General features: G+C 37.3%; 1 protein-coding gene across 5 annotated transcripts in view; it reads right to left on the bottom strand.

The window, feature by feature from the left end:
- The window catches only part of PRKD3 (protein kinase D3), a 47,570-nt gene that overhangs the window by 6,979 nt on the left and 23,194 nt on the right, over positions 1–17,397 (bottom strand). For all 5 annotated transcript variants that reach the window (XM_040551927.1, XM_040551926.1, XM_040551928.1 and 2 more), the window contains 8 exons: positions 17,208–17,397; positions 14,436–14,513; positions 12,464–12,647; positions 10,729–10,852; positions 7,919–7,996; positions 5,977–6,253; positions 3,195–3,247; positions 2,726–2,798 (listed from right to left, as the gene is read on the bottom strand). In XM_040551927.1, coding sequence (XP_040407861.1) covers positions 2,726–2,798; positions 3,195–3,247; positions 5,977–6,253; positions 7,919–7,996; positions 10,729–10,852; positions 12,464–12,647; positions 14,436–14,513; positions 17,208–17,397 — 1,057 coding nt within the window. The remainder of the gene's footprint in view (positions 1–2,725; positions 2,799–3,194; positions 3,248–5,976; positions 6,254–7,918; positions 7,997–10,728; positions 10,853–12,463; positions 12,648–14,435; positions 14,514–17,207) is intronic.

The following is a 17,397-nucleotide window of genomic DNA, read 5'->3' as shown; positions in this document are numbered from 1 at the left end:
GGCTGTAGATAAATTTAAACTGGTTACAGTGCTGCTCTCAGATATACACATTGACGTTAGATGTATTAGTTGGAGGTTTTGCATGTGCAAGGGACTCATACATTATGAAGTGCTACCTACGTGAGAATTTTTTCTCTCTTCTGTGTAAAAAAAAAAAAGTCTTCTCTGGTGGTTTCAGTAAATACCTTTATGGGCTCCATGTGCACAGAAGTTATACCTAATATTCTGCAGGAACTGGGGGTAATTATGTGCCATGAAGAAGAAAAGGTTAACACCCAGGAGGTGGTCTGTTGTCACCAAAAAGCTCTGGAAGTTTATAGTTTAAATAAAGCGCTGATAATGCCGATAGTATCCCTGCTGCAGCCTGCATCAGCTAAATAAGAAACATCCTGCAATACACATGATGTTTCAAGGGCTATCTGGGTAGCTGTAAATGCTCACTCAGCTTCCCCATAACTACTAAAACTGTTTTCTCTCACATTCAAATCAGAGAGGTTAATGGGAACACACACTGAAAGACCTTGATAATTTAATACTACACTAATACAGATAAAGTGAACCTGTACCAAGGAAAAAGAAAGCAGTTATCTGCGCAGTGAAAGGTCTGGAGGCCATTTCAGAAGCGATGATGCACACAGCTACAGCACAAGGCAGTACAGGGGATTGATTCTACCATCACAGCCAGGGGCAGGGCTTTGGAGAGCCTGGTGATGCCTCACCACTGACCCTGACAGGCCTCACCTGCTGCTCTGCAGTCAGTACTGGTGGCCAGGGCTTAGGCAGGGCAGAGGAGCTGCTCCTGAAGGCTGCTGCATGGAGCAGCTCATGTTCCTACCTTAAAGGTCATCATGAGTAAAGGCTTAAAATCAGGCTTATCTCCACTGGAGCAAGTGAGGCAGTAATGGAGACATCACTCAAGGACCAGAAGGGTTAACAAGGTTACCAAACAGAAATAGCAGAAATACCATCAGAAGACAAACACAAGGTTGCAAGAGAACATAAAACAAAAACACTAAACTAACAACATAGTTAGCTACGGAAGCTAAAAGAACATGAAGAAAGATTAACAGAAAGGCAGCCTGAAAATTCCTTTTCTGATGTCAAACTACCTTTCAGGCGGGAGTTTAACATCAGTTAAAAACTGCCAAGAATTTTTCCCCCCTGTAAGTCTCTATTTTTCAGACCTTTCAAAATGAACTTAAATAGAAAAAGCAGAGGGAAACTATTCTCACAGGAAGAAACACCAGTTGTATATTAGCATCCTATATTTTTTTGACTTACAGTTTGTAAAAGTGCAATGTTTGTCCAGAAGAGGATGGGGTTGAGGGGGAAAGCAACAATGGAAGCAACTTAATGTTACCTTTGTATTCCTTTCAATGACAGATTTTGTTATTATTATTTCAGTAATTCTATAAAGGTGGGGAGAAGACAATGCAAAGTTACCAGATACAGTCTCCCCAAACAGCAGCAACAGTTAAGCGCTGTGGAGAGCCAAAAGAAAAAAAAAAAGATTATATTCCCTTTTCTTGCTCTTTCAGCTTGTGATTGTATCTTAAGAAACTGTGTGCACGTCCTGTATGTTTTGAGACACCATTTAGTGAAAAAGATTGAATATGATAAAAGCTTTTTATATAAGTATTTATGTATGTCATTTCATTGAATCATGCAAAACACCAAGATGAGGTTTATCTAAAATGCAGTTTAGGAAGTATATATAGAGGTAAAAGGAAAGCATTAAACTACTCTCTGCATTTATGTACATTCTATTCACAAGAAAAGAAGCATAAATCAATTCACAATGTGTTTTAGGAAATCCAAGGTGGGGCGCAGGGGGAACATGGCCTCTCAAGAATGATGTAAACTAGACCCTCAAATTGCATTTCCATCAAACAGTACTACACTAATAGAAAAAAGTATTTAACTACAATATTGTCTCACAGAAAAATCATAGCCACAATATTTCCTGACTAGAAAGACAACATGATAGAAACAGAAAGGTTCCCACTTTTAAATCATTAGTTGTCCTTTTTTATTCCTCTACAGATTTATGGTTTGTGGTTTTCTCAACACTAGAGATGCAATATATGGTATTTATAAAAAAAAAAAAAAGAAATAGAGTTCACACAACGTATTTCTTATATTTCTTCTTGTCATGCTTATACACTGTAAGCACATTATATGTTGCAATGGAAGGTTTTAAATAAAAAAGTGATAAAACTACATAAAAAGTCTAAAGCTGAGCACTCTTGACAAAGAATTCCTCTATTTTTTCCTGCTGACAAAAATTTGTATAAAACTGTCTGCATAAAGTACTGTGAAAAGCACAAACTAAAGCATGTTTTTCTAATGGCTTTCCTCTACTTTTCTCAGATATCTATAAAAATAATAGGTATACTCAACAGCCTCTTTAAATACATGACTTCTTACACGGTATAATATAGCCAACATAGGCTGAATTCAGACTTAAGATTGCTTTGTTTTAAATGTGGTCAAAACACAAAAATCCTAAACTGACTTTGATGCAATACAAAACTCTTAATACAAAAAAAAAAGTAACAAATACTATAAATAAAACCTCAAAGACTAAACCACAGTAACACAAACAAAACTTTTAACAAGATAAACTTCACCTAGACATTCTAGATACAGCTAAGCAAATATGAAAATTATATCAAGCAGTCACTCTACCTTAAGTAAACGCATAATGAAATGGAATATAATTTACCTCCATATACTATACCAAACTGACCAGAACCCAGCACTTCATCAGCAAATATTTGGTACACAGAGCTGATATCCTAAGGCATGAAAAGAAGAAATCACAAAAGAAGAAATCAGGCATAATCAAAGCATTCACGAGCATATTACTTAGTACTGGCTAAGCTGTTCTTAAGTTTTACATCAAATTACGTAATTTACATCAAATTACGTAAAAAAACCATCATTACCCCGAATAGAGTGGAAAGATGAAGAAACTTTCCTGGAGTGGTTCCATTTAACCACATTGTATACAGGGACATATATTACAACCAACCAGCTGTGCTAGGTAAGTAGATTACTTCGCATTAGGTATATAATACAGACTTCTGTAGCTGTAATACCCTGTGGTGTTGCTTCCTCCTTCAGATACTATTATCAATTACTTTAAAATACCCAGGTAAATGAACATTATTATTAGAATGCATATGACTCACCACATTCTCCTGGACCTGGCAATTTGAAACAGAGATGCTTAGGGATAACTCTTCTGTAATAAAAAAGATATAACAAAATAAGAAAAGTTAGGCTTTTGATAGTAAGAAGGAAAAAAAAAAAAAGACCTTTACTGCCTTCTAACCCAGTCATACTGAAAGGATTTTTACTGATGTTTTGCAAAAACATCATACTTGGAAACTCAAATTTCACACACTGATTGGATGAACAACCCTGGGAGTTTACCTGGGATTAACTGTTCATTTCTGTCATATCAATGATTATAAAAACAGTATGAGTGTGTCCAAAATACAGAGCTGAAGAATCAAAAGCAATAGTGATGTGGCAATCATATCAGAATCCAATAAACTACTAAGAATTTTGGTAGTAATACAGACAAATACAAGTAAGAGGACCAAGTAGATCCTTTGTAGTCAAATAAATGTGCTTACAGATTTTCTGTAGCTTTAAGAATTAATGTATAAGAAAAGGAAATAAATCAAGCAAAGCAAGTAACAGAAGACTTGATAATTTAGGAAAAAAAACAGTAAAACCCACAATGTAAGCAAAGTATTTCATGGATAAACTACAGAAGCCTTTCAATCCTGGGAATATCTTGGAAATATACTTTGCAAGTAAAAGCATCAGAAAAAGATGTACAATTTCTTTTCAGCCTGCAACTGATGTTGACAAAATTTTCATTCCAGGAATAACATTAGGATGCACAGACAAGAAGAGATGCATGAAGGCAGAAAGAACCTTTTTCCTTTGACTTCAAGATAGAGGTCAAGCATCTCAGAAAATGGATGCCTACTACTTATAATGTTAATTTAAAAAAAAAAAAAAGCACAACTTCACATATGAGGTGAATACAGAATACTACAGATTTACTAGTACTTTGAAAAGAATCTTTATCACCCTAAGAAGAGCTTTGTGCTTTAGAAACACTATTTCAGAGAACAAAAAAAATGTATCTGATTTTTGTCACCTGTACCTTATCTCAAAGAAGGAATTTACAGACTTAAGACAGCAACAAATAGTAGTTCTCAAAGGCACTCTGAACACTGCATCTGAAATACTGATTGGAATTACAGCTGTGCATATGTCTAGTGATTACTGCCCTCTATTTGAAGATGGTCAAGTCTGTATTGTAATAACACAGAGCACAAGGGAAAACAAAGAAACAAAAAAAATGAAGGCATACTAAAAAGTTACTAAGGTCAAATTGCAGCAAGGTTGAAACAAGTCAACTAGAAAAAAATGAAGATAGGGTTCTTGAAACTGTTTAAGAGAACACACTGAACCCTTCTGCACAAACGGTTACAGAACACAAAATACCTGCTTCCTCACTTTCAGTAGAGATTAATTTACTCCAAGCTAGTTTTTCAAAGTGTCCAAAATGCACATGAGTAAGGACTGAAATGCTGACATTTCTGAAGAAAACAGTAATGCCAGAATTCAGCATGAAATTTATACCACGTAATAGCTGACTGAACTGTTCCTCTGCCTTTAATCTCCCTGCTCCCATTTCAGCTCAGAAACATACTATAAAGCAACATCCTATCCCAAACACCAGGTAAAGGGTCAGAAAGGATTCTTTCTAATGGGTCAGACTGGAAGAGTATCCTCATTACTAATTACTTGCTGGCTAGAACATAGTCAATTTATACTATCTCATGCCTCGTGGATATTTTGACACTACAAATTGCAACTGTGTTTGCAAGTCTCTCATCAACAGTAGGCTTTAGGTTTTAAAGAACAGGTATATGTGTGTTTGAAAGTAATATTTTCTTATCAGAAGTGGCATTTCACATAAGTCCATGGACTGTCTGAGATACCTTCTTACAAATGTTTCTTCACAATAATTAAATAGAAATACCAGGACTACCATTTCATAGTTTACCACTGCAGACCATGGTTGTGTTTTAAAAAGTGCCTTTACCTAAGATTAGCATTTACATGCTCTTAACTGTTGCTGATGCAGAATGAGATACCAGAGACAGCAAAACTAATCTCAGGATCTCCAGAAAAAAAAAAAAAAATATATCACCAAAAGGAGATTAAGGAGTAGGTGGAAGATGAAAGGAAACTAAGGAATGAAAGCATAAATGCCTGTACAGAACGTGCATGAATGTTGTTGCACGGAACAAGGAGATGTCTGAAGAGAAAGAGCACAGTGTGTGCTTCATGGAGCCTTGATAATGAATATGATCCTGCGCCAGAGAAAAAGGGTAGCATGGGCACAATATGAAGATTTTTTTTTTTTAAACTAGTACCCACAGCTCAGCATAAGTTCTTTCCATCATTCGCAGTATTTACAGTTCAGCACTAACTCCTTTCCTTCTCCTTAGCTACAGACATTTTGCAATTTTATTTTTTAAATATAGGTGACAATATCAAATAGCATCCAATTTATACATATATGTAATCTGAAATAAATATATGTATGGAAGTTTATATTAGAAATATCTAAACTATACTCTCTTTTTACAACCAGCAACTAGGTGTGAGCTCTCAATGCTCCTGTGATAAAGGTTTTGTAATGTGCATTCACAGGAGAAATCCAATTCTTAACTACTACTCGCTGCTACAACAGGTAAGAGATTTGCCCATATACCCTCCGCAAACTTGAGTGTCACTTCTTAGAAACTGGTGGAAGATTATGGACCCAATTCAGCAGAGAATAGACAAAAATATTCCATTCTTCGTAAGTACTTTTCTGAAAAGGAATCTGTAATTCACAGCTTCAGAATATGAGTAATAGTGCCTTGTCTGCCTGCTTACTGTGATCTTTTCCTTGTCCTGCAGCAGCGCAAACGCTAGCTTGAGGAGTGACTGGCATCAAAGCCTGACGAATGGCTTTCTCCCAGCCCTGAGCTACGTCAAGTCCAACTCCGGTGGCAGCAAGAACAGGACTGTGATGACTGCTGCCATTGTTTTCGCCAACAAAGTACACCATCGTGTCAGTGATGATCTCAAAACAGTATGGGTTGCTGCCCTGCACCACGTTTGAAAAATCTCGAGGCTGAGTCACCTGGAGAATTTCTGAAAGTGGAATCTCCTGAAGAAAAATATTAAAGATTAAAAAAAAATGAAAATGCATATAATACTTAAATACACTGATGTTCAGAACTTAAAGTATTTGCAGACAAATCAAAGCACATGCATGAAAATGCCAAAACCAAAAAAAAAAACAAAACACAAGCTTTGTAACTAATGTCAAACTGTGGACAACCACTACCCACCCAGAGCTTTCCGAATTCCTGTATACATGCCTAGAGAGACTGTCAGCCCCACCACAGTTCCTTCCATACAGTCACCATTCTCTTTATAACCTGCATTTATATTCAGCATGACACACTCCACCCCTGGCATATGAGCGATGCGCAACTACAGAGTGACTATTTCCCACCCCCTATAGTTTATACAGCTTAGCTAGAGAAGAACATGACAGGGAAAAAAGTGAAACAAGACAACATTAGGAAGAGGATGTGGTTATGTAAGCTAGCCAAAAAGCACTGCTTCATGTATCTGAATCATTTTGGGTAAAGATTCCATTCCATATAGATCTTAACTTCTCTCAGCTCCTCTACCTCGCCAGCTTAAGATCATGGTATGAAGCAGTACAGAGAACAGATCTGCAGGAAAAAACGGTTTTAAGTTGACACTAGTTGGAGGAGGACATTCCACATGTTTGGAAAGGCGTACAGGTGCACGTCACTTGCAAAAGTAGTGAACAAGCAGGTGAACACCAGGCTGGCATTATGGGGTTAAAAGACAGCAGCTGATTCAGATGAAGAGCAAATAAACATAGAGGTAAGAACTGAATTTTTCTAACAGCAAAGACAAATAACCTGATATTCAAGCAGTAAAAAAGAGGGGCAAAGGGGCAAGTCAAAGGACTAAAAGCAGAGACAGGACGGAGCAACAAGCAAGGAACATATTTTACCAGCTGTGTTTTGAACGCACAGGGCAATACAAGTATCAGGGAGGTCTGAGAAGAAGAGACTGCATTGGTCAAGATAGGGATGAAAAGGATCTGGGCAAGTTTAGCTGGGCGTACAGAGAAAAGGCTTGATCTTAGAGATGTTATAAGGGAAGAAGCTGGAAGATTTGGACCCCCACCTAAAGGTGTAAGATAAGAAAGGGAAAAATCCTGTTTATACATTTCAAGACATTTTCTGAATATTCCACCACTGAACACATTAATATATTAGCAATATAACATACTCATTGCTCAGCTTCATTTATGCCAGGCTGCACAGCAAATTTTCCTCTAAATCTTACTTGTAACTTTCAGTTGTACAGTTGGGAATTTCATTTTAGGAACCAGGAAATAAAATATTTAAGCATGCAAACTTTCACACACTTCTTACAGAATGCAAAAATCCTAGCCTTTAAGTAGACTCACTGCCAAACACGTTGCCTAGTAATTGTGAAGAAAGCTCAATATGCAAGGCAATTCAGGAGAACAGAACATGTAAAACATAAGAAGAGACATACTCAAGAGGATTAAAACAGGAGCTGCAAGCAGCTTCAGAGAGTTAGTCTTGGTGCTTCCCACTTACAAGCTTTGGCCAAAATTTGACCTGTCATAGTTTTGATTAAAAAAAAAGATGAGGAAAATTGAGATAATACTTATTATACTATTCACTAGGACATATTTCAAGTCCATAAAGCACCTGGAGTAAATCAAGTGCAACAGTTATTACTCATCATTAAGTACCTTGTAATATTTTGTTCCAGATTCATTTTGAAACAGGGTGAGGCACTTGCTGTCCAGTCTCCAGTAATGTCTTTTTCTCTACAAAACGCACAGTACAAAAAGGAATAAATCACTGGCAGGACTTCATTTATCCAATTATTTAAATTAGAAATGCTTTAAACAACTACGATAATCAAGTACAGTTAATCTACAGTTGCATCTTAGGCTAGATACATGAAAAATACTTTGGAAATGCAGTTTTTTTTATGATTATTTTTTAAAACTCAAGAAGAGACTCACAGAAATATTTCCACAAACCAGAAAAAATATAACATACCTTACTGTGACAGTAGTGACAACAGTTGTTATCTCCTACAGGAAACACCTACCTATACAGGTTTCACTCCAGGTATATGTACTCACAAAACCTGAATTATTTTCATTTAGTAACAATTATGGGAGCCATGCTTTCTCCTTCCACGCCCTCACAACATCATCTCATGGGTTTAAGGACTGAGCAAGCCTACTAAGTCCTTAATCGTTTTGTCAACACAAAATTCTAGAAGGTCAAAAGTGCACAGTGGCAAGAAAGATTACAAGACTCAGGTGGACAAAATATCTTGGGGGAAAAAATAAAATAAAAATCAAGACAGACTAAAATAGCCATTTTTTAAGAAGTCTCCACCAACGAGAAGTACCTTTTCCACAAAAAAAGCAATATGCTTAATTTGATGCACATAACTGTCCAATAACCTTAAGCACAGGAACATTCCTCAAAACAGAAAAGCATGTGAAAGCTAATATGGCCATATGGATCTAACTTACTTTGCTTGCACCATGCTTATATAGTTAAAAACACTTTTTTCTGCAAGAAAAATCAAAGACCCCTAGCTCTGGCCTACGATTACAACATTTAGAAACTTAATACCCTCATTAATACCAAATGCAGAGCTTAAATCATGGTGAAGCTAACAGCACCTGTAGGAGTTCAGCCAAGAAAACTTGGAGATGAACAGAACCCAATGGAATTCCAAGCCAGCACTGAATGGGAAGCTGGGTGAAAGCGTAAGGGCAAACCCATTCTTTTGACATATATGTTTTTTTTTTCTGAAACATTAGTCAGGGAAGACCTGGGGAGAAGAACGTTTATGGAACAGGTTGGTAAGTACTCAGGGATACAAAATATGCTTATACTGCATACTGAGAAAGGAAGGGCTCAGAGTGAGGAAAACAAAAATACAGATGATGACATGGAAACATCTCCTTATAAAGTGCGAAATACATTGTTATCCAGGGTCAGCAGGAAGTATACGGATATTGCTGGTAAAATGAACATCTTTGGAACCGATGGAAAGCTAAAGTCATTTCAGGAATAAGAAATAGTCTAACATTGCTGAGAGCAGAGTGATCAATGAAAATAGCTGATGTTGTAATGCTTAATACAAAGCTTCCTCCCATTAGGAAGCTCTCTCAAATCTTGCTTGGCTGAAGGTACCTTGCTTTGGAACAGAATACTCTATTTCATTTGCACCACCTTTTTGGTAGATATCATCTAGGTTGCAGCCAAATTGACAGATGAAAAATATCAAACTAAGGTAAGGTGTACAATCTGATCATTGAATCCATGGAAAAAATGTACTGACTGTACTGAAAGATGAAATCAGATCTGAATATCACGTCTACCCTGAACACTGCTAGAGCTAATCATCTTCTGTCTACTACCTGGCCCTAATTTCATAGCCAGCTGACAATTACGCTTATTAAGGAGGCTGGGCTGAAATATGGTAGATATTTACTTTGATTTGTGATAAATACATCTGGTTATTAGAAAACTGTACTTTAAAGACTTGGTTTGTAAGGCAGCTTTCGACAGACCACTTGTGGTGGTCTGTTTAGTTGACAACCAAAACGAGTAAAAATACTGAGCTGACTAGTATCACACCTTTAAGCGTGATTTCAACATAACTGAAATAAACCTTGCCTCTCTAAATTCCTGAGGTCCCCTTCTGTCAGACTCCTGCACGGAGACAAAGAATACAAGGGTGTTGATGCTCCTTTTCATGAACAGTTTCAATGTGACAAACTGGGTGTCATGAGCTCTGGGAACTTCTTGACTTCGTATTTTTCTTTCAACTACTGAGATGAATAGATTGACTCTCTCCTATTAGACAACCAGCTACTCTTCCTCATCTTCCTCCTTAATACACAAAAACAAGGAACTTGACTAAGAAGGTTTAAGTAAGACATCATTACTGGTAGCGCTGCAAACCAACACAGTCCTTGTGGAAGGTGCTTGCATACCCAAGGGTATGCAGCCAAGCCACAGATTTGACATGAAGAGAAATAGCAGTGTGGGGGAGGAAATGGTGTTCAATAATGCTTACTTTTAAATAGAATTAATGCTAGAGGAATGAAGGGCTTCCATATCCACGTATTACATTTACTCAATACCTTGATCATTAGAATACGGTTAACTGTTTCAGTACTCGTCATTTTATAACAATTTTCACCTTTTCATATAATTGAAAAAACTTCCAAACAGAAAGAAGATGTAAGTAAACAAATTATTCCAGTTTTGGGAAAGCTGAAATCTTAAAGACGCTATTCATTTGAGACAGTTCAGAGATGCTTCTCTTTCTAAAATGTAAAGTACTTCTGAATCACCACATGAAGGATTGTGAATAAACTACAGGTGCACCAGAATTCTTTATAATGACCATAATTGCTAAATTATGTCAGATGATACTGCAAATCAGTATATCTAGATAAATAAAATACACTGGTTTAGAGAAATAATTTAAGTTAATATATGAAGAATCAAAGTCACTGACCAGATTGTCTCTACTAGTATAGTGGACCATCCATCCTTCCTTCACCATTGTACTGCTCTTCCTCTTTGTATGCTTGATGGACTGTACAACCCTCATGAGAGGAATATTATTGCTTGTTGAGGGACTAAAAAGATAGAAGAGTTAATATTTAAATTAAAATACAACAGTACTGCAATTATAACGGTACTTGAACTATTGGCTAAATGTATAAAACAGGCACCTTCTCTTCCCAACTTATTTCATTGATAGATGAAATTGATATGAAATCTGAGCTCCCACTGGCTGTCCAAATGCAAGTATTGCGGTACTTAAGTGACATTACAGAAAGACAAAAAGAAGCACAGTGGAATACGGATGACCACAGAAATCATCCTCTCAAAACAATTAACTGACCACTTCATTCTTAGCCCAACATAAAAATGATTAACATTGGCACTGTTATTACTTTCTCTTGCCTACATCAACTATATTATTTCATAATATTACACTAATAAAATACAGTTTCTCTTTATGAAAACAAACAGAAGTGCATTAATTCAAATCATACTAGAAAATTTTATCAATGTTCATTAACTTTCCTGCAGACAAGTATATGACAGCCTAACACTTTGAGTCATTAGTTAAACAACAGGTTTTGATAGCATTCAGAGTGGAACGTACCACCACATTGCTTGCTTAGCACCACAGCTCCTACATGTGGTGCTAGCAGAAAGCTTTGCAATCACACAAAACCGTAAGACAAATTCCAAACCAAAACATAAGAATGCTTTAAGATGGCACACAGTTATACAGTACAAGTGGATGCCACAAGATGCTGAACATGCTGAAAACTTGAATTGCTTCAGATGCAGTTAGAATTACATGGAAAAATCTTACCTAGAGGTGGAACACAAAAAAAGATGCTACTTTCAACTCAGGAAGTCCTTGAGCTATAAATCACTGAAAACTGGAAAGGTATCATTATATGCGCTTCCTGTTCTTATACTCTCCTTATGTATTTGCTATGAGACACTGGGCTAAAATGACCTTTGTTTGGCGTACTACAACCACTCTTCAGTTTTTAAGAATGACTTAAGAAAATCAGGATGACGCTATTCAGAATAAGAAGTTTCCCAGTGACTTGATAGAATCCACATCACTGGAGGTTTTCAAAATGCGATTGGATAGGGTGCTAGATAATCTCACCTAGGTTCTCTTTTCCCACCCCCCAAAAAAAAAAAAGAGGTTGGACCTGATGATCTTTCAAGGTCTCTTCCAACCTGAGCTGTTCTATGATTTTATGAGAATACAGAAAGTAAAGAGGCCAAACTTGATCAAAGGAACTATCACTGGTAGTGTTCACAGGCAGGCTGGACAGGGCTTTGAGCAACCCGATCTGGGGAAGGTGTCTCTAGACTCCCCTAGGCTGAAGTCATGAAGATCTTAGTCATGTCTTAGCCTTAAGACATGAGTTAGTCTAAGGCATACATTTTTACCATGCTTTAATAATCTGGCTTATTTCTTGAATATCAGTCATAGTATGGTACTTTCTCAGTTAGAAAAGACTACATTATTTTATTTATTTTTCAGATTTACTTGGGACAGGATAACTTTACAAAGCAGTTTCAAGTTAAAAAAAAAAAAAAAAAAACATTAAGCAGTACAGCTGGACTACTCGGAAATGTTTTATTCAAAGTTTTACTTTGAATATTGAGGAAAGTGCATCCAGAGCACTGAAATCCACTTTATGACTTACCTGATGGTTTTGACAGCTTCCTCATCTTTGTCTCCATCGAGGTCAGATGGATCCATAAAGAAGATTTTGTCCTCTGGAGGAGAGGGCTCCTCAGTATCATCAAGACCCCGACTACCATCACTGTTCATTTCACTGCTATCAACCTCCATTGGCATGTCCAAATCCTGGCCTGGGCTAGCAGGTTCTAGAAGCAATACAGGATTCAGATATTATTTCAAATGTACAATTAAAAAAAAAATCATCTTCTCCAGTTCCTATTTATGCAAGTAAACATAATAGTGCAATATGAATATACAAAATCCTCAAGTTTTTGCTAAATGATACAGAACGTTGTATGTTCTGTATGTAAATGATAATGAACGTTGTCAATTTGCTTTTGCTTAATATCAGGGCAAGAGAAAGCCAACCAAAACAACAGCCATATTGAAAGAATCTTAGTGAAAATGTTAATGTCTACATCCACATCTCACTAAGTAATTCTGTTCCACAAGTGATTGGTACAAAGTGACCTCTTCATGGCTAAAGACGATCCAGGCAACTAATGCCTATGCAGATCAAATTCTTCATCAACAGAAACTCTACTCTTGCTGCCCTTGCAGCCCATAACAACAAAAGAAAGAGAAGAGGGTGCTGTGGTACTGTAGAAGAGAAAAGCAGAACAGGTCTTGTTCACATCCAACTCTCTGCTGGCAGTTTAAAATTACCTAAAGCTCTACAACTTCCACAGTTGAAAACAGAATCAAAAGATATAAATACTTTCATCCGCAGCCCCCTGTTGTTTTTGTTTGTGTCTGTGTTTTTCTGTTATTTTTTGTTTGTTTTTTGTCTGAGAGCCCAATTTAACAGTAGAAGAAAAAATTAAAAAATAACCCAGACTTTAGTCCACAATAGAAAAAATTGTCTGAAACCGTAGTTCCCAAATTACACGCCCTAACACCTTAGCACCACAAGCGTGGTGAAAACAGGCTGCTGCAACAAGTTCAACATAACAGTATATGGCCACCAGTCTCAAGACCCAGGCAAGAGCCCTGAAGCTGGAAAAGGCAAACACTGACGACGGGACATGCTGTGCAATTACAGTGGACCCAATGGCAAACAGGGCTGCTGCCAAGGCCTCTGAATCAGGCTCTGTAGTTTGGTGTGATCTGCTGGATGTTACCAATTTTATTCCCCCTAAAAATAAAAATTGCAAGTCCCAAGATTTTGGGCAGCACAATCCCACAATGGTTGAAATTGTGAGAGACCTCTGGAGCTCATCTGGTCCAACCTTTCTGCTCAAGAAGGGTCACCAGGACCATGTCTATGTAGGTTTTGAAGAAGAAAAGGAAATCAACAAAATTTCTTCCCCACTTTGCTGGGCTCTCTCCAGTATGTTAACGTCTCTCCTATGAGGAGAGGCTGAGAGAGCTGGGCCTGTTCACTGTGGAGAAAGGGAGGCTCAGGGGGATCTCATCAATGCACAGGAATACCTGAAGGGAGAGCGCAAAGGTCAGAGCCAGGCTCCTTTCAGTGGTGCCCAAGGACAGGACAAAAGGCAATGGGCACACAAAAAATGGAACACAGGAGGCTCTATATGAACATCAGGGAACACTTTTTTTTTTTTTTTTTTTTTACTGTGCAGGTGACTGAGCACTGGCACAGTTTGCAATGAACAGTTTCCAGTGAACAATGAGAAGATGAATAACAAGTGTTAATTTTTGGACATTAAGAAAGTTTCTCAATTTTTCATTTTCTATGAACAATCACAGTCAAGCAAAGCATACTGTACTTGCCAAGACTGATCAAGTGAAATTAAAGCCACCAAAATAAGTTTTACAGTGAATCTTTTAATTGTCAACAATCTCAGGTGAAAAAATTGGGAAGGTAAAATAAAAGCATGCAAAATATTCAAAAACGAGGGCGTCAAAAGCTGATGCATATTGTTAAGCCTCCAAAGACCTGTCAGTGTTTGAAAGCATGTTTCTCATCTTACCTCCATTGAAAGTCACCTCTCCAAGACAGTCTTTAGGCACTTTAGATGCACAACGTTTGTGACAATTGAATCTGCAATCTAAAATAGAAGATAAATAAGCCCAAGATACCAGGATTTTACTCCTCTTCAAGCAGACACTAACATACAATCACTACTTCCTTCACAAGCTTCACTCCAGATGCACATAACAGAAGACAGTACTGATGAGATCACTTCCAGAATTTATGATCTTGTCCTGATGTCTCATGATTTGTCCAACCACTGTTTATTATGTCAGCACTTCCCTTCCCAGTACAAAAGATTTTACTTCTATAGCTTTCCCTCTAGTCATTTTTTTCCATTATGATGTAATTTTTCCCATCCTCTCATCTGTTCCACACCCTATTTTTCCATTGCTACTTGTTTTAAATGTCTCATCTCTATCATGTTTCCTCACCTGCTGCTTAAGACTTGCAGCCACCATAGCCCCTAGGATCACACTCCTATACTGTGGAGCAAGTATGCTTTGCAGTAAATCCCAAAGTTCAGTTCCCCTATCATTCAGGCTACAGATTTGGCCAGACATCAATAAAGCTCCATTTCTGCCTGCCCAAATCTCCTTGGACACAGGGCTGACAGAATACTGTATGTCCAGATCTGGCCTGATGTGGAGATGGAATATAACTTGGATGTGTGCCATTTCTGCATTTGAGGTATCAGATGCTGCCTACTCAACAGTCCAGCACACGTTAGTAGCATTACAGGAATTTCCTTTACTAGCAGCATCACTGTAATTTTCAACTGTGTATCCATATTATGAATTTTAAAGCTCCCTAGCGTCCCCACAGCTGTTTTCAAAGCAATAATTTAGCCCATTTCTTCTATCCAGAGAAAGTTCATCATGCTTTCCCTGTAAGCCCAAATAAGAAAGACATTATCCTTCCTGTTTTAGTAGCTGAGTAGCCAAACCCTGGGGCCAGCTGCAACCTCGTTTAGCTTCTGAGTGCCTAAGAGGAAGCACTCTAGAAGACTAATAAATCATCCTTTCTGTAGCAATGTCTTCAGTCCATATTATCGAATACGGTTACTTCACCAGTCTGAAGCAGGCTGGAAGAAACGGAGAAATTTCAGATCCTCCCAGGAAACTAGAAAAACTAACTTATTAGGATTGACTTACTCTTAATGTCCAGAAAAATTCTGCAGCGCAACTCTAGTCTAGTAAACAGCCACAATCCCTTAAATGCTTTTAGCCTACGGCACTAGCACAACCCCAAACAGTTCCCAGACCTAGTTCATAAATTAGAGCATCCCATGACATTGTTCCCAACAAGCCGTCCACACACAGCCACTCAGGGTTGGGAGGCTAAGATAACTTGGGCGTGAGTAAAGATCATTTTGTCCTAGTTGACCTCAGTGTCCAGGAATGTTCCTGGGCACATTTAATTTAATATAAATATAGCATTAGCATCCCAAAGATCATCTCACAGTCTAAGTACAAGCCTCGATGAATTTAAGAAATGCAGGGCTCTTAGAGACACTCCAGAACAGGAGACTGCTGCAAGACCCCAGGCTTTCGGAATCTTAGCAAGGAAGTCAGTGGGAAACATTAAGAATCTGTATGAGAAAGCAGTATGAAAATATTTTGATTGACATGATTTACCAATATATTAAAAGTATGTATAGGATACGACTGCATAAATTAATGCCTATTAATATACTTATTTCTGTTCTGTGTGTAAGCTTAGTATTTTTCTAGGCTTGTTTTCTATATATTAACAGTTTTCTATCCAGTGTCATTCACTTTACTGAAAAGTAGTAACCCCAGTTGTTCATAGCTGTATATACAATCACAACAACTGTGTATGGTCACTAGCATTTAAAAGTTAAAACTGCAAAACATCTTTTACAGGCTTCATTATTACATGTGTCTAAGAGATAGAGCAATTAAAAAAAATCAAACAGTTAGGGATGCATACTTCAAGTAGGCTAAAAGACCTGCAAATTAATAAAAACGAAAACGGAAATAAAACTACTCTTTCATATATAAAACAGCAGTATATTTAATCAACAGAAAGTTAACACAGCTATAAGATTACAGTTTTCGCTCTAAGTGACCTCTTTCAATATGTTAGCCTCTGGTACTCACATTTGACAAACTCACATGAGAAATTAAAAGTCCTTCCCATATTAATATTTAGGATTCTTCACTAGTTTTCCTTCCTGCAAAGCTAACAGATCTGTACAATCCAGTAATGAAGAGCCAAAACAAAATCGCAGTGCCTTAATTACGTCCTGGGAACTTCATGGAAGAGTCTAAGAGTTGAAGCCATGCATCTTTACATATGCTAAACAAAAAATATACAACTGATGGAACCTAAGCTAATTCAGGAAAGGTACCTATCTTTATGAAATTTTCCAAAATATAATAATCATTAACCTGTATGAGAACAATATTGTGAAAACTTCTGAAGTCTTTATTGATGAGTCTAGAAGACAAAGATTTAACAAAGAAAAGGATTTCCTGTTTTCATTAATAGTTCAGAATTATCCTAAAATTAGTGTCTATATGTGATTAGATCTCATGTTTCATAAAAATGAAAATAGAATGTGCAGTCTACTCAAATGAAAAGGAGGAGTGCTGTAACACTCTCAAAAACATGCAATTTTCAAATATGTATACTGCTTTATTTTGCAGTATACAAGCTTCTAGCAATCAAAACGTATGTTTAAATAAGTTATAAATAAAAGACCTTTACTGAAATTCATTGCTGTAGCAGAAAATTAAACGTTTACCTTTACACTGCATTCCTTGGCGAAAAAGGCCCTTGAGGAGCCGTTTGCAATACTGGCATATGGTGGGACGAGTATAAGAGTGAACAGCAAAGGTGTGAGGAACCTTCACTCTGCAAAGCACCATCTTTTCCATCCAGATGGGACGGCCACTCCAAGAGGGAATCCTTTTACTAGGTTCTGGGCAGCAGCG

Source organism: Cygnus olor, chromosome 3, assembly GCF_009769625.2.
Source record: "Cygnus olor isolate bCygOlo1 chromosome 3, bCygOlo1.pri.v2, whole genome shotgun sequence".
NCBI lineage: Eukaryota > Metazoa > Chordata > Aves > Anseriformes > Anatidae > Cygnus > Cygnus olor.
The sequence above is the reverse complement of the archived record's forward strand: the minus strand, read 5'-3'. Positions and strand labels throughout refer to the sequence as shown.